Source organism: Eleutherodactylus coqui, chromosome 3 (genome assembly GCF_035609145.1).
Source record: "Eleutherodactylus coqui strain aEleCoq1 chromosome 3, aEleCoq1.hap1, whole genome shotgun sequence".
Classification (NCBI taxonomy): domain Eukaryota; kingdom Metazoa; phylum Chordata; class Amphibia; order Anura; family Eleutherodactylidae; genus Eleutherodactylus; species Eleutherodactylus coqui.
In genome coordinates this window covers 190,605,297-190,628,111 of record NC_089839.1, presented here as the reverse complement: position 1 = coordinate 190,628,111, position 22,815 = coordinate 190,605,297, and the positions used below count along the sequence as shown (strand labels likewise).

At 43.9% G+C, this 22,815-nt stretch overlaps 1 protein-coding gene across 1 annotated transcript; it reads right to left on the bottom strand.

The window, feature by feature from the left end:
- Nucleotides 1–1,134: 1,134 nt before the first annotated feature.
- ARL6IP5 (ADP ribosylation factor like GTPase 6 interacting protein 5) lies at nucleotides 1,135–21,819 on the bottom strand. The gene is made up of 3 exons (XM_066596673.1): nucleotides 21,595–21,819; nucleotides 9,397–9,614; nucleotides 1,135–7,538 (listed from the first exon to the last, which is right to left on the bottom strand). Exons 1-3 carry the CDS (start codon nucleotides 21,768–21,770, stop codon nucleotides 7,366–7,368), a joined length of 567 nt encoding a protein of 188 aa, XP_066452770.1. The 5' UTR covers nucleotides 21,771–21,819; the 3' UTR covers nucleotides 1,135–7,365.
- Nucleotides 21,820–22,815: the final 996 nt, after the last annotated feature.

Below are 22,815 nucleotides of genomic sequence, written 5' to 3'. Positions count from 1 at the left end.
TACCTGTGATGACGTCACTGTCATGTGATCACATGTGTGGGTGGGGTCAGGGATCACATGACCAGGGGCTGATCACTGTATCCAGGAGCTGTGTCATGTCTGGGAATCAGGATGGATGTAGTAGAGCTGAGTGTGTGATGTCTGAATCATAATAGATGTAGCATGTAGCACAGCTGTGTGGTGCATTGTACCACCAGAAACACTGGTACTATAATGTCCTACTGATTACTAGTCACTTGATATTTGGTTCTGTCCCCTTTAGGGTTTACATTCTAGAACCACCTATTCGGGTACATTCACATATAGCGGGAAATCCACATCAAAATCGGATTATGACTGCAGCAGACTTCATCCTGAGTAGATCAGAACTCCTAGATCCAGTAGTGAGGGAAAAGCTATGGCACCAGAAATTGCCGTATACGGAGAGGCAATAGCAGTGAGAAGTCGGCTTGCGTGCAGGAAGGGATGGACAATAGTGAGAAAGGGGAAGGAAGCCAGCGAGCAGTATTTGTACAATAAGCTTCTTGCCTGTGGGGATGTGTGTGCCTTGCTGCTACTATGAGGCTTTAGAGAGAGACGTGGCTCTTTCGGTGACAGCAACCAGGCAGTCTGTGGTGTGGGCACTGTGGCTCTGCCATGCATGTGGGCAACCCTTAGGACTGAGAGCTAAAAGGGTGAAGCGTGGTGCGGATCCACAGCAAAATTCACATCAATGGTGCAGATTTTTATGCAAATTTTCCGCACTGGCATATCTGCACCATTTCCAGCTACATGTGAACGTACTCTTAGTATGTTTTTGGAGTGCTGAAGGAAACCCACGCTAACACGAGAACGTACAAACTCCATGCAGATGTTGCCAATAGTTGTATTTGAACCCAAGGCAACAGTGCTAATCACAGAACCACCATGCTGTCCTCCTTCACTCGAGCTCCAGCCTACTCCTAAGCACAGGCTTACAAGGAAGCTGCCTTTCAACAGGAGGTGCGGCAGAGGCATTTTTCCCCATCTCCAATTTGTTTACTTAAAAATCCAAGAAACCCCTTTAATAAATCCAAACAGAAGATCAATGATTTCTAAAAATGCAATAAATTATGAAAGGAGGAAAAAAAAAAAAAAAAAAAATTACACAAAAAGTTAAGATTTTGTCAGTTTTCATTTTATTGTTAAGTTGCTTCTCATTTCTAAAGCTTCCATACACATCAGTGAAATACTGCACTAATACTATACACATGCATCGCTGCTTCTTCTGTCGTCAGAGGATGAGTGCCGACCGCATCTGTCCTAACTAAAAATCACAAGGCATTAACATGTAAAGCACTCGAATCCGTCACATCATAAGAAATCACCAATCACTCACAGTGTGTTCTGGACCATATTATGTACAGCAAGGAGTATACTATTCCAAAGAAAGTCCCTTTGTACAAATCAATAGGAGAAAGCCATTCAGAATGTAAGTCTTAAAGGGGCAGTCAAATTAGAAACAAAGGTGTCTGCTGCCCCTTCCCCCCCTCCTCCCCTCCCTCCAGAAATAGTGCCACTGTTGTTAATGGTTGTGTCTGGTATTGCAGCTGAGCCTTATACAAGTAAATGGGACTGAGCTGCAATACCAGATACAGCCTCTACATAAGAGCGGCGCTGTATATGGAGAAAAAAAACAAAGCAGATTTCTAATGTAAATGTTGTAATGCAGACGTAGCCACCAAGTATGATGTAACTGACATTAAACATATTGGATCTCATGTACCGTGTAAAAACTAGTGCAAAATAAGAAAGGGTTACCCACAGCAACCAGACTACAATTCCCGTTAGGCCAGATAGATGGGTTCGCTCCAGGCAAATGCTCCACTTCTTGCTTTCAAAGCAAAATGTCAAAATGGTTGGGTGTTTTACACGGCGCGTTTCAATCACATATCGATTGCTAAATATGAATTTTATATCCGATCCTATTGAAAATATTGCACCTAGTATGGAAACTTAGCGAGAATGGAGAGGTATAGTCAACAGCAAGTCAATAGTTTCTCCTGCCCCCATGTATCAAAAATGAAGCAACTTTGCAAAAGCTCAAATATCCCAGCGTTCTGTATATGTACCTCCTATGCAAAGGTGTTTCTGTGGTACCAACAAACCCTATATGCAGTCTGATCTTGCGTAATTCCCACTATTCCCCTGCAGCTAGGAAAAGGAGTAATGTCTAAGGGCCTTTTTACACAGGGCGACTTGTCGGGTGCAGAGACCAAGACAGCGAATCATTCCAGTGCCTCGGCATCTCTCTGAGTAGCTTCCCATATCCATCCCCTTCGAGCCGTTTGCCCTGGCTCAACCGAATGCATGTGTTTCAACAGGTAAGCTGAAGACAGACAGCTCCGGCAATTGCTTTTCTCTTGAGAAACAAAAGGATCAAGTGTTGAAACTCAACCTCTCTGATCCTTCTTCTCCCCAGACATCTCTCGAGGGAAAGTTGAGCTGCCCTCATACACATTACAGAGCCATCCGGTGCCACTGAAATTGGGTGGTTCTTTCAACTAAGGCCATTTGCACACTTACTGTGTGTTTGTGAGTTAAAGAATTTCTAACAAGAGTCCAGGTTTCAATGACTGAAAATTCTACACTCATGGGATGAACAATGTTAAAGGAAGTAAGATTCTTTAAAATCAGGGTGTCTATTAGCCCTAACAGTAAGCTAGCATGCAATGGCATCCACCAAACACACGACGGTGTTAAATCAGATCAGTATGGGGAAAAGGGAAGGGACACACATATGCACCAAGTCCACAAAGCGAAAGGTGGTTTTTGCAACGTCTGTCCATCTTTACTAACAGAAAAGGGGTATGCGGTGTGAACACGCTCTATAACACCCCCTTTGAGGGCATGAACACATGTAGCAGTTTGGTGAAGCAGGAAGTCGCATGTTACATATGTCAGACGTGACAAAGCTATTTGAAATGAAAAAAAAAAAATAAAAAACTACACAAAATGGAAGAAGCCAAGTTTATGAAAACTTTTCGTTTTTTTTTTTGCATTTAATTTAATAATAGATGAAGAATCACATAGGCTAAAAGAATAATATAAATCTAAATCCCAGAGTCGTCCTGTTAAAGTCTTATATTCTAAATGCTTTGTGAGCAAAAATCAAAAGCAGTAGTTATGTCCATATGTTAAAACTTTGTGGGCTGCTACTCTCAGTGGTATACTTTCTACTAACATCTGATACACTTCAGCTGGTATATCCCTCCATTCATCCTGCAAATGTCTGTCGAGTTCTCTCGCAGATGATGCATCGGTCCACCTACGATGGTGCAAGGAGCGTCATCATTGGACAGTTGAGCAAAGGAAGAACGTTCTATGGATTGACGAATCACGCTATTCCATCTTTCAAATCAGATGGATGTGGAGGATGCCTGGGGAGCGCTTTTTGGCCGAATAAGTTGTGCCAACAGTTAAAGGGGTTTTCCCACTACTTAAAATTGTTTCACAACCATTCTGTACTTCCTGGTTGCTGCTGACCCGGGCATGTGACTGCAACAGCTAATCACTGGCTATAGAAGGTCACTGCTGTGGCCAGTGCTTGACTGTCCCCACCTGAACAGCGTCCATCTTCTTAGAGAGCTCGCCAGACGTTTGCAGGATGAATTAAGGGTAATATCAGCTCAAGTGTATCAGACGTTAGTAAGACGTTTACCAAGAAGAGTATCCGATGTCAATAGGGCCAAAGAAGCCTCATTAAGTATAATTAACATATAGAAATAATTCTTTGATTCTTGCTCAGGTATCAAATTGCTGTTGGTAGGATAACGTCTCAGTCTCTGGATAAGCTGTTACAGTACCCAAAAGGTAATCCCTCCATGCTACCATAGTAATCGCCTACTCCACCATTAGATGGGGGCCTGAGGGATGTACAGTAGATCACTATGGTTTCCAGTTATAAAAATAGGCCATACAAATCGGTCTTCTATTCTCCATACCATTTTACAGAACTACCTCAAGCACAATCATCAGTCAGGGAAGGAGCGTCAAGAAGGATAAGCTTCCGTACAGCAGTAGTCTACGAGTGGTTGGGCCTCCATCAATGGGGAAAACACAATGCCCAGCATTTGTTTGTAATTTCTGGGAAGCCACAAGTAGGAGACACTGAATCTACTGGATTTAGTGGAAATAGAAAAAAAAATACAGCCAAAGCACAAATTGCTGGTTTCCATAGGACTTAAGGTTTTGCATAGACTTTGCCTTTTATTCATGTGCAAAAACCGCAGGAAATAAAGTATATATTAAGATAAATTAAGGGTTAATACTGTAAATATAATATATAGATATATTAAAGCAAAACTGGAGAATTACAATATTAAATACACAGATATTAAAAAGGGACAAAAAAGGTTGGAGAGGATACATTATGGCAAATTCAGCCTCTTTTCTGATGCGGGCCTCAGCCCATAAGTACTGAACAAGTGCTATATGAATGGGATACTCTACCACTTTGGGTTATCCCTCATACATGTCAGCTTTCCTATCGTATCAAAGGTAAGTTACTTAAAACAGTGTGTCCAGAAGTTTTACTATTTAATAGCTATCCTCAGTTTAGGTCATCAATAGTTGATTGGTGGGGGTCCGCCATTCTGGATCTCTGCCAATCAGCTGATCACGCGGTCACTGTCAGTGCAGAACGCACTGACAGCAGACAGTGCTGTCAATGTTGCAGCAACCGGCTTTGGTACGACAGGCACAGCTCCCACTGAAATCAGTGGGAGGTGTGCCTGTAGTATCAAACCAGGCTGTTGCAATATGAACAGAGCTGTCTGCTATCAGCCCAGTCTGCACTGACCTTGGGCCTGGCATTCAGCTGATCATTGGGGATTCCAAGCAGTGGACCCCTGCTGATCAACTAATGATTACCTATGCCATCAATAGTAAAAGTCCGTTAAAGTCATGGACAACCCCCTTTAACAAGAGCTTATTTTATACTGAACTAGCGCCATCTTGAAACCCGTTTGCACCCTCTGTCAATTTAGACCATCTTACTGGTATCAAATGACCTTCCAAACAGATTTTTTTCCCCAATAATGGCGATGGGCACATACTTGTTTAGGGTTGTCAACTCCGGTGCTAGAGGTTTCTATGGAAATGAGTGTCATGCACTGGCGCTATGTTATGTGCCTACCATACTAGCAATGCAGACTGGAGCACAATATGCAGAGTTAATCGTAAGCATTTACAATGGAAGGAGAATAAAACATGGGTGACAATAAGTCTTATTGTGATCCAAGATAGAAGATATGTGCAGACAAAGGTAGAGCACAGGGACAGAATTGTGCCAGATAACATGAATAGGTCGTGTGTGCTCTCCTCAATAAACTTTACACTGTCACAGAGAACGTCTTTAAAAGGTGCTGTCCCACCAATAGAAGTTATTTGCTAAGCACAGCCTATACAGAAACGCATGATGGAACGGAAACTCCCTAATGAAGAAGCCGGTTTTTGCAAAGGAAAAGCCACAAGAGACCAAATGGAAAATCTCTGATGGATCATGGAAGAGTCCTGGTAATACCAGGAGGAGTACATATGCTTTATCGATTACAGCAAAGCCTTTGATTGCATTGAAAACAAGTTGTGGCCCAAGACAAGTAGGAGTCCTGGGACATCTGTGGCAACTCATACAGTCGTTATATGCAAACCAAGAGGCAACGGTCAGAACCTCTAACTGTAACATGGAATGGTTCAGTATTGGGAAAGGCATCATTCAACCTGTATGTAGAGGCGATCTTGAGGCAATGCAGTTTAGAATTAATCTTACATCGGAATCAAGTTCGTTGGAAGAAACCTCAACAATCTCAGATGTGCAGATGATACAACCTTGCTGGCAGAAAGTCAGGAAGATCTTAAACAACTGATACTAAAAGGTAAAGGAGGAAATGAAGAAGCCGACCTATACTTCAATATCAAGAAAACTAAGATCAAGACAACAGCCGGTAACGGTACAGGGAAACTCAAGATCAACAAATTAAGAAATCGAAGCAGTTCAAGACTTCATCTTTCTTGGATCGAAAACCGACCACAATGAAGAATCAGGACCTGAAATAAAGCAAGGAACCGCAGCTCAATCTTAACTATGGATAAGATCTGGCAAAACAAAGACCTAAGCATTGCAACGAAACGCCGGATAGTCAACGCAATCATCTTCCGAATCACAACTTACGACTGCTAAAGTTGGTCACTGAAGACAATGGACCGGAGGAAGATTGATACCTTAGAACTTTGGTGCTGGAGTAAGCTTCTACAAATTCCTTGGACCACCAAGATCACAAACAGAACAGTCATAGACCACATCAAACCAAAGTTTTCATTGGAGAGCAAAATTAGGAAACAGAGACTCATAATGCATTGGCCACATAATGCGAGCGAATTAATTACAAACATCAATAATGCTTGCAGTGGTCAGCGGCAAAAGAAGACCTGGCCGCCAAACAACACCCTGGCTATATACTATCAAAGCCAACAATAACATGCAAATGATTGAACTGAAAGAAGCCGTACAAAGCAGAACCGCGTGGAGAGGGCTGAACCATAAGGTGTCGGAGAGTCACCCCCGACTAAACGGATAACGATATAATTAGAGGCACAGGTTTGGAGATAACTTGATAATTGGTGTGGTCCGACTGCTGTGACCCCAAAGATCACAAGATCGCCAGTCTGGAGTAGTGGTCGTATAGTGGTCAATGGAACTGCTAGAGATAGCCGAACGCTATCCCCTAACCTGTGGATAAGAGATAACTTCTATTGGTGAGGCACCCCTTTAATGTAAGCCCCTTTGACCAATGGTCACTTATTCTTTATAACTTCTGCAAAACACGCAGCCAAATGCAATATAAGGAAAGGGAGAGAAAAACAAAAAAACAACATGTTAAAATAGATATGTGAATCCTAAAAATGTGGGTGAATTCATCAAAGAGGCAAAACAGGACATTCCTTTATATCCAAAGCAAGTTCAAAATGAACGTCACTTAGCACCTCTATGAGGGTAGGGTGACACCTGACTGGGTGGACTAATACTCCCCATATTTCGAAGACCACTCAAGAGGATGTATCAGTGGTTTTTGGTGTCGATGTCAAAGATTCTAATACAATATATCAAAAAAGAAGCTGGCCCCATTGTTGACACACCAGCGGGGTCACCATGTCACACCGAGAAACACAGTACAAAATCAGGTCTCCGTGTCGGAGCAATAGTTTGGGGAAAGAAACATGGCAGTGAGGTGCTGCCCCCAATACACACAACTGTAACATAAAGTAACCTCAAATGGTACATGAGGGAGGAGTGCAAGGGTCTGTGGGGTGGGATGGGTTGGGGGGATGGGGGGGGCTCGGTAGTGCTCATTCCTTCACTTTACTTATGAAGTCGGCTATTTTTGCAAAGTTTTCCTCCTGTTGTTCAAGGGCGTCCAGTACAATCCCCATTGGGGTCTTCTTCAAGCCCACGCCTTCCATCTTGTTCTCCAGCTTGTTTTTCACGTTGCGGAGCCTCAGAGATGCATGGATGAACATCACTACAAGGCAAAAAGAGGGGGAAACGTTTAATAGTAAGTACAGAAAGTTATTTCATTTTTGGTGAACTGACTCTTGTACCTTAAAGAGAACTCATCACCTCCTATAAGCATCATAAACTAAGTTATAGTGTTTATAGGATGGATTTCACAAAATCTGGGGGGGTGATTTTTATACTTACCGGGCTCCCCGATCCCATGTTCTCACATCAGGAAGTCGGTATGACTCTCTGAATTCGGTCCATGCGCAGGCACTCCACTGTTCTCTATGGAGTGCGCACACACAGGTTGAACGAGTCACGCTAAACAGAGTACAGACTTTCCAGGGTGACGGTGCGGGAAAGGGAATCCAGTAACTAACATTCTTTACTCTAGCAAACTTTGGCTTTTTAGTAAATGAACAATTATCAAATCTGACGTTTGGCCGGCTCTGACTTTCCATGACAAAATCAGCTGTTTGCCGTGGTGTCTCCCATAATAAAGGCGTTAGCTATGAGACAACATCCTTAAAGAAAATTGTGGCTACCCAGTTTAGCAGCAGGTCTATCATTAGGACACAGGTCAACATTTACAGCAGCATACATGCCACAGGTTGTTGTAAAATATTACTGGAGTGCTATAAGGAACTTGATTCTCTCAGTAACTTCTTATCCCTTTTATTTCTCTAAACATTTCCTGAAAGCTTTATCTTACATTATCTGTACTGACCGGAAGGAAACTAGATAGAAGAATCTAAGTAGGCCGAGGGCATCAAAAATGACACTGCACTTTCTATATTAGCAATAGGCACAGAAATCCCACCGTGGCTCACCTATCCTTCATTCAGTGTCTTGGGTTTCCCTTCTGCTCTCCTGTCTGTTTTTATCTGCTGATTTATGACCACAACAAAGTTGTGGAGAGAAGAGGTAAGGCTGAAAACTAAAGTTACGTTTGCACAGAAACAATGATTTTGGGTCATAGTTGTCCCGGGTACACATGTCTACCAACAGGGCACTGAGAGAGAAATAATCCACCTGTTGGGAGTCGCTTGGTTTTTAGCTCACCTAAAAACTAAACAACTATCGGCCTGTGTAAACAGGCAGAGGTTCATCTATGAACGACTGCCTGTTTGCAATGAATGGAGGAGGGCAGCCGAAAGATCTCCGTGGAAGCTTCACCTCCAATCTCTAAATGACTACTGCTCCTGTGTGCAAGCACAGGAAGGGTAGTCAGTGGGATGGTTGTAGGGCACACCTTATGCGCCCTACAGTCATCCCATGTAAAAGAACCTTAAACAGTCAGTCCAGACTAACTGACTGATCTCCGATTGAGACTTAGGACTGCAGTTTCAATATACATTGCAAAAAATATTTAATCAAGACCTATTCCAAAAATGATTGGCAGCCCAGAATACAAACATTTAAGCAAAAAAAACAACATTTTGCCCCTAAAAGTTTTTCATTGCTTTCAATCATAAGACTATATTCAATACCCTGTTCAAGAGGTTCTGTCTCCATAGCCAAAAACAGTGTCCAGATGGAACCCTGTATGGAACTGTAGACTGCCATTAGTAAGACAGACTGAAGCTGCAAGCTTTGGTCTCTAATTCCGACTGGACAAAACAGCACAATAAATTACACTATTCTGTCGGACCAAAAATGCAGGAATCAAATGGAAGCCGGCTAAAATACAGTAGCAGTCTATGGATCAATCTAGATGGAGTTTTCGGACCCTGGGACAGAGCCCCTGAAAGGGGTTGTGTATGGTATGTCACCTGCTGGCCAATATGGAAATACATGCTGTGTAAGCTGTAAATGACCTGAAGTAAAAAAGGAACTAAAATTATATATACACACAATTTTCTTCTTTTTTTCCCACTTACATAACATTGGGAAGGTTATCCCAAACACAAACACCATCACTCCTCCAAACATGGAGATGACAAAGTAGCTGGACAACATAATGGACATGATGAAGAGAGTGGGGTACTGCTTCTTAAATTTACGGACAAAATCCTTATTGTGTGACGTCCACACAAATCCCATGAAGACCAGGGTGACGACTGTGGCGCCAAGGATCATGTTGAAAGGACTTAAAAACCTGAAAGAAAATGGGGAGAGAAAGAAGAAAGTGTTACATCATAAGGCAATAAGGAGGTGAAAGCAGATTCACCTGCTGTACGACTGTAGTCTGGAGCCCCCGCTATAGTTTCTCCCATCATCTAGTTATACCCAGGACTATGACTGTAAATAGGGGGCACCCTCTACAACTGGAGGAAAGAAGGTTTCTGCACCAACATAGAAGGGGGTTCTTTACTGTAACAGCAGTGAGACTATGGAACTTGATAAAATATAAGAGACATTGATTGCTACAATATTACATGTTACTGATTACTTCAGAAGGGTGGGAATGATGCAGGGATTATTCTGATTGGCAGATTGGAGTCTGGAAGGAATTTTTCACCTAAAAGAAGGAAAATTAGCTTCTTCATCGGGGTTTTTAATGCCCTCTGGACCAACACTGAAAGGGGGGTGGAATAAGCTGAACTTGATGGGTATGTGTGTAAAGCTGAAAAAAAAGTCCTATGTAACAGTTATATCTATATATTCTATATGTATATACACACAGTTCCCACACACCTGCCGCAGTCATTCTGTCATTACGCTCACTGCAACCCGAGGAGGAGTTGGCAGTCTCCGGCGGCGGCGTGCAGCGACTGAGGTGGGATTTAACAAGCGGCCGGCTAAATATAGATGACAAACAGCTACTCACAACGGCCTGGAAAAAGTGAATATCATGGAGGCCGCAGGAACAGAATGTGAACAGATGTGCGGCCAACACCCAAAGTCAGCAAGAGAGCTGTGCAGGAGCCGGCACCACATAAACACAGGTCACACCAAATGCTGGGAGTTGTAGTTCTGCAACAGCTGGAGAGACCCAGGTTGGAGTCTAGCAGTGATAACACGCTTAGTGTCCCATTATTACCCCTTGCCAAATTCTGAAAAACATTTACTTTTCTTATATGGGCTGTTCCTTTACCCGCAACCTCCCTCCAACAGGGTGAATGTAGTAAAACAGCTGAGTATTTCTTACCCCTCCGCCGGGATCCAGGACTGAAAACCCCGCTGTGACAGCTGACATCACCAGAAGTCAGGCGACCGTTGCAGCGTTACCGTCCAAACTTCTGCTATCATGGTGCTCAACATGTGACCGCCGATGCCGGGAGAACGAGCGGTGACCCTGCAACCTCTGATTGGCTGCAGTGCTCACCTGACGTGATGCTCAGTTTATTAATTTTACTACAACAAGGACTATTGAAGCGATGGACAACCCCTTTAATATAATTTTCACAAGTGAACAGCTTTTGCTTGGCTTAAAAAGAGCTCACCCACTTATATCTGAATTGTAGATTAGAGAGACATAATCCACATAAAACAGTACCGTGAGTACTTTCTTATTTACAGCCTATAAATCCAAAGCTGCATTCACAATTCTGAAGGCTTCAGAGCTGAATTCTCTCATCATTTCCTGGAAAGTATTCTTACTCTAGGTCTACTATAACGATCTGAAGTGAGAGAAACCAAAGCCCCATTTACACGCAAAAATGATGGCTCAAAGTTCCATGTTGTCGCCAAAGTTAGTTTCAGAGACTGGTCTTTACCTTGTATCACGCTCACAGTTCACATGGATTACTCCTGTAACATATGGAGCCCAACACTAGTGTGATGGCTGAGTGGTCTCCACTGCTCCGTGATGATGGATGACATCAAAATTTGATTGGCACTGGGCGGTGGAGACCACTGACCAAACAGTAAGTTAGTGATGGGCGGTGTAGGTTACGGCAGCCATAGTGGACAAACGGCGGGTAGGCTACAAGAAAATCAGTGGCTGTTAGCTAATTAATTTTTGAAAGGGTTATCTATGATGAGAAAAACCCTTTCATGTCAGATTTTTGGCCCTCTTTATTACTCAGTTTACACAGTAACATGGGGGACTCTCCATGATTACGGAACAAAAAAAATAGAGCTAGTCTGGTTTTCTTTTTGTTTTTTTTAAAGAAAAAAAAAATCTGTCTCCTTTCTAATCCCAGACACCCCCTTTAAGAATATGCATTAGCTTTTCCTGCAAACCTTCGGGGACACGGATTACGTGCCATTACAAGGAAAACTGCTGTGCTATGTTTTCTTCTCCAAGGATGACCCTTTGGAGACATTAGAGCGTGGATTAAGGATATCACCAAGGATCACAAGAGGCATTAAGAGGATTCCTGGGCTTGGCCAATAACTATTGATTGCATCCGTTTCCAGAGATCCTCAGAGAAAACATAAGTAAAAAGGAGATAAGTGACGCAGGCCGTCCTGACAACACATAAACTAACAGCAAACAAGCCGCCCCGGGCACGGATCCTGGCAGGGATGGTAGTCAATGATAGGGCACAAATGGGGTTATTTAAAGCGTGATGAGCGATCTCCATGCAGCGGGGCGGACTGACATGAGGTGATATATGGCAGGCCGGACACCTCGCTACGATACCTGAATATAGTAGAAGACACAGGATAATTGATTATTGCACTGAGATATATCCATCGCAGTGAGCTATAAACATGCTGCAGCTCTCCGAGAAGTAGTCAAGGTGCGAATGCATGAGATGTACTTTGAGGGAAAGATTGGGGATGCAACATGTCTGCCACAACCTGTTCAAAGTTGTTTGATCTAGTCTTCCCTAGAAAACTGTCTTGTCACATTCTTGAATGCCATCCAGACAGATTTCACTTTCCTTGTTAGGCTGCCTGTCCACAGGCGTTATTATCCCCGTGGGGAACGCAATGAAATCCGGCCACGGGGAACGCAGTGCACGCTTTCCATAGGGTTGCTATGGAAAGCGCAGCCCCCTGTTCACGAGCGGAGAACCATAGTGATTCTCCGCTCGTGGGCGGGAAGTCGCAGCATGCTGCGTATTGCCGCGCTTCTCCGCGGTGAGCCTGTCAGATAGGCTCACCACGGAGATCAGTCTGCTGGCTCCTGCTCCTGGATGGCGGATCCTGCGGCGGCGATCCGCTGCGGGATATCGCAACACCCGTGGACAGGGGGCCTTAAGCATGCATTGTATCTGTGGACCTACAAAAACACCCTCTTATCTTTGTTTTTGAAAGATGAGTAAATTTGGTCTTCAGATAGGCCTTAAAGGAGATGTCCCGAGGCAGCAAGTGGGTCTATACACTTCTGCATGGCCATAATAATGCACTTTGTAATGTACATTGTGCATTAATTATGAGCCATACAGAAGTTATAAAAAGTTTTATACTTACCTGCTCCGTTGCTAGCGTCCTCGTCTCCATGGTGCCGACTAATTTTCGCCCTCCGATGGCCAAATTAGCCGCGCTTGCGCAGTCCGGGTCTTCTCCTGTTCTCTATGGGGCTCCGTGTAGCTCCGTGTAGCTCCGCCCCGTCACGTGCCGATTCCAGCCAATCAGGAGGCTGGAATCGGCAGTGGACCGCACAGAAGAGCTGCGGTCCACGAAGACGGAGGATCCCGGCGGCCATCTTCAGCAGGTGAGTATGAAGACGCCGGACCGCCGGGATTCAGGTAAGCGCTGTGCGGGTGGTTTTTTTAACCCCTGCATCGGGGTTGTCTCGCGCCGAACGGGGGGGGGGTTAAAAAAAAAAAAAAACCCGTTTCGGCGCGGGACATCTCCTTTAAGAATGGCAGATGATTTGCCTATGTAGACCCAACGATTCTCGCTCAAAACAGTCTTTTGAGCGAGAATCGTTGGGTCTAACTGTACGGACATCGTGCAGTTTTCGTTAATGAGTCGTTCATCGTTGTCTTTCAGCAAGCTTAAAAGTACGATGAGTCTTATGAGGACTGTGCGTGAGTTCTCAGCAGGATACCGCTGATATTGTTTCAGCTGGTATCCTGCTCGGAGAACACGGTCGGAGTAGGAAGAAGACAGCGCTCCAGCTGTGTTCTGCATACCCCGCTCGGAGCGCTCAGCTGTATACCAGCTGTGCACTCCATGAACACAGCAGGAGTATGCAGAAGACAGCGCTCCAGCTGTCTTCTGTATACCCCGCAAGGAGCGCTCAGCTGTATACCAGTTGTGCACTCTATGAACACAGCAGGGGTATGCAGAAGACAGCGCTCCAGCTTTCTCCTGTATACCCCATACGGAGCGCTCAGCTGTATACCAGCTGTGCACTCCATAAACACAGCAGGAGTATGCAGAAGACAGTGCTCCAGCTTTCTTCTATATACCCCATATGGAGAGCTCAGCTGTATACTAGCTGAGCGCTCTGAGAAGAAAACAGCTGTATACAGAAGACAAACGGCCCCGCTTGTCTTCTGCATACCCCGCTCGGAGTGCTCAGCTAATTTAATATGTAATGGAGGAAGCAGCATCTCTTTAGACAAAATTTTCCGTCAAACAATGTTGTCAACTCTCCAAAACCTGGTCAGCCAGTCCTTTTTTTTTTATGTAGTGAGATTGCCCGACACGGCTATCGCACTCACATGGAAAGCTTGGAATACTTGGTCAACTTTCTGCATTCCCAATATGTCAGCAATGACCTTCAAGTCTCCACAGCTCCTCCACTTATGTTAAGGGTATTTACTGAGTGAAGCATATGCCGCAGCATTTCATAGGACTCCTTTGAAAGGCTGGCATAGCGGACTGGAACAGAATGCAGCACATAGCCGTTGTGAAGAAAAACAGTTTTTTGGAGGAGTCTATGAAAAGCCTCCACTCTTGGACATTATAAGAGCGACCCAGAGCTGACATCACCCCACTTATGTCGTAACAAAAAGTTAGGGTCCCATAATAATGGAAGAAATGCACAAGATTTCGTTCTCCGTGTCTATAGATTTTTACACTTGTTTTGGGTTGGAGAAGATTCTTACAGCCTCGAGCTCAGAGCTGCCGGCAGCAGCGTCCACATTAACCTGTCATCTTTTTTCATTTACTGTACTATGGATGGTCCGCACGGCCCGCCGTCGGACATGAGCAGTTCATATATATATATATTTGAATCTCCTGCTTTTCCTGCAGAATCCATGGCCCGTCCGGCTTCCATTGACTTCGTGTGGGAAATGCAACAAAATGAAGAAGGCTGCGATTTTATATCTGAGCGGAAACCGCAATTGGTTTCAGCCTGTGGACATCAAGAATCGTTTTACCGAAGCATACTACAGAGCATTATTGCTGCGGAATCCAGAGTGGAATGCCTGCTGCAGAGATTCTGCACCAAACATCTGCCCGAAGTGTAGGATCATGTTGTTCACTGGTTGATGGAAATGTATCCTCTTCTTGCATTGTCTCATCATTGTCGTCGAGTTCTTCACTTGAAGGTTGTAAGGGGATAGTAGTCTCATTGCAGACGGCAAGTTTGGATACACAATGTGACTTTCTAGATCTTTTGCTTGTGAAGCCCCTGACGCTTGCTAACAGTCTGTCACACGACCCTTTTGTCCCCTCCATATCATAGACATCCCAAGTGTCACTGGTGTAGCTGAACCTTGATCCTTAATGGGTTAAAACTATGGCCTCATTCATCGAAACTGTTTACCACTAAAATGGTCTGCCAAAACAGCCAGTCAATGCACAGCTTTCATTTTATCGCAGCAGTTTCAGAAATGAAAGCTAAGCTGTGATTGGTTGCTTCGGGCAACAAAGACAATTTAAAGCCCATTTAGACCCAACGGTTCTCACTCAAAATTCACTCAAAGCCGTATTTTGATAGAGAATCGTTGGGTCGAAATGCACGGACATCGTGCAGTTTTCGTGCACGAGTCGTTCCCGGCTTAATTCTAGTTTTCTTGAATTGAGTGATGAACTCTTATCAGCGGTGCAGGCTGTTAACACAGTCCCGCTGGTAGTTTACAGTGGAACGCGAGCTGTAATCACGGAGAACAATGCAGCTGTTGCTCATGCAGAACAGTTGTATTGTTCGCTGACTGATAGCGGCGGTGTCCCGCTCCGCCTGCATAGCTCTTAAGTAGCTACTATAGACTATGCAAAGATGATCGCTCAAAACTGTCACTCAAACTATCATTTGAGCGACTTTTGAGTTATTATACAGTATGTCAGTGTAAAAGGGGATTTACTGTTCGTTTTGATAAACCAAACCATGGCTTTAACTCATTAGGGACCAAGTGCTGTAAATATTCGCGCTTGGTCCTTTGCGTTAATCCCAGCCGATAGTAAATATACGGTGCAGGATTAAAGCCCAGAGACAGCTGAGGACCTGAAGGAGAAGACGGAAGCATTTAACAGCTTCTGTCTTCTCCTTTACAAGCTACATAGTGCTCAGTGAGCGCCATGTAGAGAATGCAGGAAGCAGCAGTGCCGTTTCCTGGATGGTACCCGGCGATCACCAGTATGTCGGAGCTGCAGGGTCTTAACAAAATGTCCAAAACAAAACCGCAAACCCAATCCTGTACTTAATATTTATCATAAATGTGATTATTTAAAAAAATAACTAACCTTAAAATTTAAACTTTTTCTTCTTAATTTACTTTTTTCACACATTACCCCTAATATAAATATAGGCGGCTCTGGTCTGTGACTACAGCCAGAATTAGAATATACAGATTTTTTTTATTTTAATGCGCATCGGTCCACGTAAAAGCACGTCTGCATACACCAGATTTAATATAAGGGGTCCATGTGCTGTCTGTACTCAGAACACAAAATACAACTGTGTGAATGGGCCCCAAGGGTACCTTTAAAAATAGTGCATGGCCCTCGCATGCCGTGTGATGTGCATGTGAGTACGATGTGATGCTTTCCATTGAAATCAATGGGAAACACTTGAGCTCCTCAAACGTGCATGAAACGCGTACCTGAAAACCGCGATTTCACAGAAGCGATGCAAATTGCTTTTGAATGGAAAACATATGTTGACAAGCGCGATATTGGACCCAGTTTCTCGGCCCGATATCGTACTCGCCCGTGTAAATATAGCCTAAGCCAGCGTCCAGCGGAAGAGATTTTCCAAATTTCGGCCACTTTGCTGCTTCTGTAAATGCTGCGGAATTTCCATGTGGAGGGTCTGCACGGAGAGTCGTCTCCCCGTGTGAACCCTACCTAAGGGTATATGCACATTGGCTTTTTTTCCCTGTCCAATTTTTTCTAATTCCAAATCCGTATTGTATGAACAACACCGACCGCAGACTCCCATTAATGGGACACGGGTTTGCCCAGGATTCTACGCCAACGGCCCGTAAACAAGGTCTAAGGGTAAGTTTGCACACCATATAAACACTGCGGACTTTCCACATAGGTATCTCCGGTGTTGTACAGTACAAGTACAAGGATTTTAAAAATCTAATCTACACATCAAGCAAATAATGCGCAGCGTAAACCGATACGTGGTGCGAATATTCCATTCACAGCAGGTCAATTAATGCAGCAGATTTTCATCCTTTCAAACGAGGCGGTGAAATCCATGCTGAATACCAAAGTCTGTGAAAGAACCGCGTGTACCAATGACTGATAGGAAAGCGGATCCACACCAAAATCCATGGCCAATTATCTACTGCGTAAATGATGCCCCGTGTGGATATACCCTCAGGGCCCAGTCACAGGGGTGCATACGAGCAGCGCACAGACTCAATTTATTACATTGGTATAATGGTAAATGTTTGTTTTATGCAGACTTCTTGCGCATGTAAAATAATTATTCATGGACCAAAAAAAAAAAAAAAAAATCACCCAGTAGGGCCCTGTCACACAAGGCTTTTTTTTAACCACATATTACGCCAGCGGATTTTTGAGCAAAATACGCAGTAAAAATAAAAAAAAATTAAAAAAATAAATTAAAAAAAACTACTTTACACCACTTCGAACTGTGCCTTTCACACAGCTTACAAAATGTGTGCACAAAAAACCCCAGCATACACACTATTTTGGCGCCTATTACGTGTGCATACACACCAAGATAGAGTATGGGGATTTCTCGGCACGCAGCAGTACGCCATGCGTACACGTACAGTAAACGCTCGTCTGAGAGCCCTCAGGACGGCTGCACATGACTAGTTCCGATTGTGCACACCATGGCCAGCGAGCCCGCATACCAGTCTCTCTTCTTCTTCATCTGTATTACAAATGGCTGCGCCAACCTGCCGTCAGAGGTGCACAGAACAGATTTTTTGGAAATATTTTTTTCCCCGTACCGGCGCTAGGCAATGACGCTGGGACCCTCGACCTATCCGCAATGTCAACTGTGGATTGGCTACAGGTCGGAGGGCTTCCACTGATTTCAATGGAAGCCGCCCGTGCGGAATTCACACTAAAACATGCTGTCCTTTTTACTCCGCTCACGTGAATTGCAATTCGTTTCCGCGAGTATGCAGGAAAAAATGATTTTGTATAGCATGTTCTGAACAGTATTTGCTGCAGATCCGCAGCACGGATGCTGACTGCGGATTCCGCAATGCAAATCTGTTCATGTAAAGCCAGCCCTCGAGTCTACAGGTGCTTAGAAAAAAAAACCAGCGAACATGCATTAACATACGTGTTCACTTAAAAAAAAAAAAACAACAAGCACACCATTTCCTGTGGTCGTGACAAAGCTGCCATCACTTTGGCATTCTTGCGTACGTAAAAAATGAATCACACATACACAAAAACACATTTAAGACATATGTGCTGTGAATGAGCCCTTATAAGTACTATTGTCAATGTATCAACTAACTACTGAGATGTCCTGTTTATGAGCCTCGGAAAGCTGGGTGGCAGCCATTAGCAGGAATGCTGAAGGGAGAATGACTCATGCAGAGATTCCTCTCCCGCCTCGGTGGCTCAGAGTTGTGGTGAAGACATCCTGTGCCACGTAGTACTCTCTTTCCTCTAGAGGTGGGGTCACCAGGATTGCTGCAGCATGAGCAATGCCCAACGTGTAAACCCAACTGTTTCACTAACCTTATTACAGAAACTGCTGCCAAAGTACATAAAAGTGAGCTCCTCTGCATTCTTCTAACTTACTCATCAGTGGGCTACAAACCAACGGACAGCCCCCCCGTCCATGTTTCTTGATGGGTAACCACGCTGTGGTGGCCAGGGAACAGCAGGTTCCACACCGAGCCACGGATACACGTCTCTCCTTGTGCCTTGGCCACCACATCCTCAGACTTGACCTCCTTGGATTTCATCTTAAGGCAGCTGTCTAAGACCGATTCCTGCAGAACCTGGTAATGTTGCCGAACTAGAGAGATGAATACAAGCGGCCTGTGAAACGGAGACCTCAAAAAGTGCCGTCCATAGTGCCACACTCAACCGGTTACATCTGTGTATAGCTGCTGATGGCGGTCGCTTGGAACATTTTTCTGTAATATAATAAAGCTCATTTGTTTGTCTTTATCCTTAACAGCCAGACGTTATTGGCGCTTGTACCAACCACCCATCGCACTGCTACATCCGGCGCCGGCCCATCCGCAGTCAGAGCCAGAAGTCTGAGCAGACGGACTGGGCCAGAAACTACACAGAGGATCTGATTTTACCGACCCCGGAAGTTTGGAAGGATGAGTCAACCTTGATCCGGCTACCTGAACAATGTGGGGATTGAACCCACAACCTTCAGGTCGTGAGCGAGAGCTTAGGACTGCCTTTCTGCTGCCTTAACACTCAGCGCCACATAAGGCGATGTTCTGCTAACCGAACGGATCAAGAAAACGGACCCCCGTGCGACGCAGAAGTGAAAGCAGCCTAAGCAATAGTTAATATAACAATTGGTAAAAACAAGGCAAATACACAAATTGCTGAAAGTGGAAACATATTTGCTAATATTGTATCAACGTGGTAAGAAAAGGATATAAAGAACTGCACTCACGGACCAGCGGGGAACTAAAAAGTGCGTCGTGAGCGGAGGAAAAATCCGGCTTGCCACTGAGCAATTAAAGGAAGAAAAGAGGGGGAATTAAGGAAAAGAACAAGCGGACGTTCATGTGATCCTGGCTTTCCAGCAGTAGCGCGGCCGCTGACAATTGAGAACAGCCAGAAAGTGGTGCCGATCCGCCACAGAACCGCGTTGCTTACGTCTCAAAGAATTGTTCTCCCTCCCGCAGCGGTCTTCCTTCACTATTCTGCAGTCCAGGATCCGTCTCCAGCGGCACGGGACACAAGCACAGTGACACGAGGTGCAGCCGCAGCACCCGACGCCACTAGAGGGGAACCCAGAACTGGTCTCTGCAAATTCATAAAGTTCCCTTTAAGATTGTGTTGTTTCCAGAAAACTCCATTATTGCCGAGGAGTCTTCCTCAGAGGTCTGAAGACGGCAGGTGTACTCAGCAGAGGACATCTGTGATATCACTCAGCTCCACAGATGAGGTGTCGTTACATGATGACTGCGCACACTGCTCAGAGAATTCATCACCAGTACAGCTGCAACCACATCCTGCAAAGTCAGCTGAAGACCCCCACAGTCCTCACACCAGACCCCAGTGTGCAAGCTGCATCAGGCTGGTTAGTGCTTTCCAACCTGCTGCAAAACTACAATTCCCAGCATGCCTTGTCAGAAGAACCTTAGGAAAAAAAAATCTGCATTGTTGTGAAAATAAATAAATACAATTTGCACCCGTTTTACTTGCTCCGCCCCTTTTAATTAAAAAATAACTTTTGAGATGCTGTTCGGAACGTAAAGTTGCAGTAAACATGTTCCAAAAGTGACGCCTTAAAGCAACGTTTTACACGGCACAGCATGATCAGATGACATGTTCAACAATCACCATGGGCAAACAATGACGCTTATTGGACTCAAGCTGCACTGTGCCACTCTAACACCTTAACACCCATGTGTTGGGCATATTGTGCCACAAGTGGCAGTATGGCGCTGCTGCCGCTCTAGATGCGCTATGAGACTATGCAAGTTAAATGTCCTACCTGTTCAGTGCAGGATTATATATCTACCGGAAACTGAGCTGCTATATACACAGCGGGTGTCGGACGTCCACAACAGCCCTGATCAGAGTCATCCCACAGTAGCACTTCAATGCCATTATGGGCATTTAGGGGTCCCAAAAGGCCCTCCTGCAATTAGATTGTGAGGCACCATTGGTTGCTATGGTAGCCTGGGGCCTTCTGAATGCCCCCCTGGTCTCATGTATTGTTGCCTTATCAAGATTGCTAGCCAGAATACAATAAAATGCCATACTACAGTATTGTACTATAGTATTTAAAACGATCACAACTTCAGATCTCCTGTGGGGACTAGAGGAAAATGGGAAAATGGAGTAAAAAAAAAATAATAAAATGTTCCCAGCTGCATCAAGGAAAAAAAATGTAATCAGAAAGTCCTATGTACCCCAAGATGGTATGAAAAACTACAAAAAAAATGAGCCTTCACACCACCTGATTGAGGAGAAGAAAAAAAAAAGTTATGGGGATCAAAAATGGCGACAGAAAGCAACATTTTTTCAAAGGCATTTATTTTTTAAGCAGTACTGCATAAAGACAAACAAACAAACAAATCACACACCTAAAATTATGTATTGCCGTAATCGTACTGACCCACAGAATAAAGATAAAGGTCATTTCTACTGCGCTGTCAGGGTTAAAAAAAACAGAACCTCCTTAAAAAATTTTTTTTTCAAAATTCTTTCCACTTGGAAATTTTTTCAAATTTTCGGGTCCATTTAATGGTAGCACTGAAAAAAAAACAAAAAACAAAACTTTCCTGGAAAATGAGGAGTCCTCGTGTAGATACATCAGCGGAAGAATAAGTTACAAGGTTTTGAAAAGTGGGGAGTAAAAATATATATTTAAATAAATGGATATGTAGATGTAAAGTAGCGATTGCATCATATGCTGTATATACTGTGTGTGTGTGTGTGTATATATATATATATATATATATATATATATATATATATATACACACACACACATACATATACACACAGCATATGATGCAATCGCTACTTTACATCCACATATCCATTTATTACCCTATGGTTCGGCTGTGTCTGCAGGACTACAAGTACCAGCATGCTCTTTAAATAGTATGACACTGTGCAAATTCACTGTCCAATTCCCCCTAATGCCCCCTCTCCCTCCACCCTTTAATTGCTGCATCACTCCTACTTACCCCACCAGACAGATGACGGCGGCGGCCAGGGCCAGGTAGTTGGTCTGGTAGTACAACAGATTGCTCACAACTCTGTTGTTCCATTTTGAGATGTCTTTAAAGTCCGGGCGGCAGAATCTGTCAGTCCCCGGGAAGAAATCATCCCAGGCCCGCAGCGGCGCTACCTGAACGTCCATGTCTGAGCAGCCTGCAAAACCTCGGAGATGCTGCGCATGCGCGCTAATCTTCTGCAGCCCGATTACCTCATCCGGCAGCTCGGGAGCGCATGCGCTATACTTAGCCTATTAGACCCCCAGTAGTAATCACAAGCAGACGCTAGAGGCCGCTGTGTCCCCTAAGTCCCTTCTGCCATATTGTGGTTGGCAAATGATAGCATTAGATCAAAAAGTGTGAAGGGATCGTGCTATGGGCCCAGTGGGATACAAATCCTCAAAATCAGCAGATGGACTGGTGAACCTGATGTCTTCTATGTTAGAACAGACTGCTAAATATTTAGCAAAAACATTGCAAAAATATATTAAATCATCAATCTACAATTTATGCATGATCTGATGCAAATTTGCAAGATATTTTTTACTATAATACACATCCATATATACTATGTGTACAATCACCATATAGTGTGGATTTCTTAAACGTATTTCTTCAACGTATATTCGGCGCCCCCCGAATCTTTTCGCCCGATTAGGCAGTTACTCAAAAAAAAGCGATGCTCGATCGAGTAATTGCCCTAAACGAGTATGGTTGCTCATCTCTAATCATGATATATACTATAAATATGATAAATGAAGTCTATTCTATCTTAGATGTGAATCAGATATATCAGATAAATAAATAGATGAATTAATAAATTAATTTATTAATACATGGATAGTGTGATCAAATGGGACTACATTATTATTAATTAATTGATTTAATATTATTAATATCTATATGATTTTTCATTTTTTTCCCTTTTCTTTGAACTGGTCCCATTGACTTTTATGGGGACCTCGGGTGGAAAATAGAGCATGCTGTGTTTTTTTTCGTGTGTAATCAAAATGCGCAGGAAAAATTCGCACATATGAAATCAATCAAACGTACCAATTGAAATCAAAGGTTCTCTTCTTGAGTAAATATACCCAGGTGAAGGGGGCCAAGGCTAGATTCACATGGACATATTTGTGCGCGCAATATGCAGAGAATAGAACCCATTGATGTATGCGGGCAAGCAAAATGGGA

What these genes read in the sequence shown, in the direction of transcription:
- ARL6IP5 (XM_066596673.1), bottom strand. Translation starts at nt 21,770, where the DNA reads ATGGACGTTCAGGTAGCGCCGCTGCGGGCCTGGGATGATTTCTTCCCG. An exon ending in GCCGTCATCTGTCTGGTGGG is followed by an intron (nt 9,615 to 21,594) that starts GTAAGTAGGAGT and finishes ATTTTCTTTCAG; the next exon opens with GTTTTTAAGTCCTTTCAACA. An exon ending in GATAACCTTCCCAATGTTAT is followed by an intron (nt 7,539 to 9,396) that starts GTAAGTGGGAAA and finishes TTTGCCTTGTAG; the next exon opens with TGATGTTCATCCATGCATCT.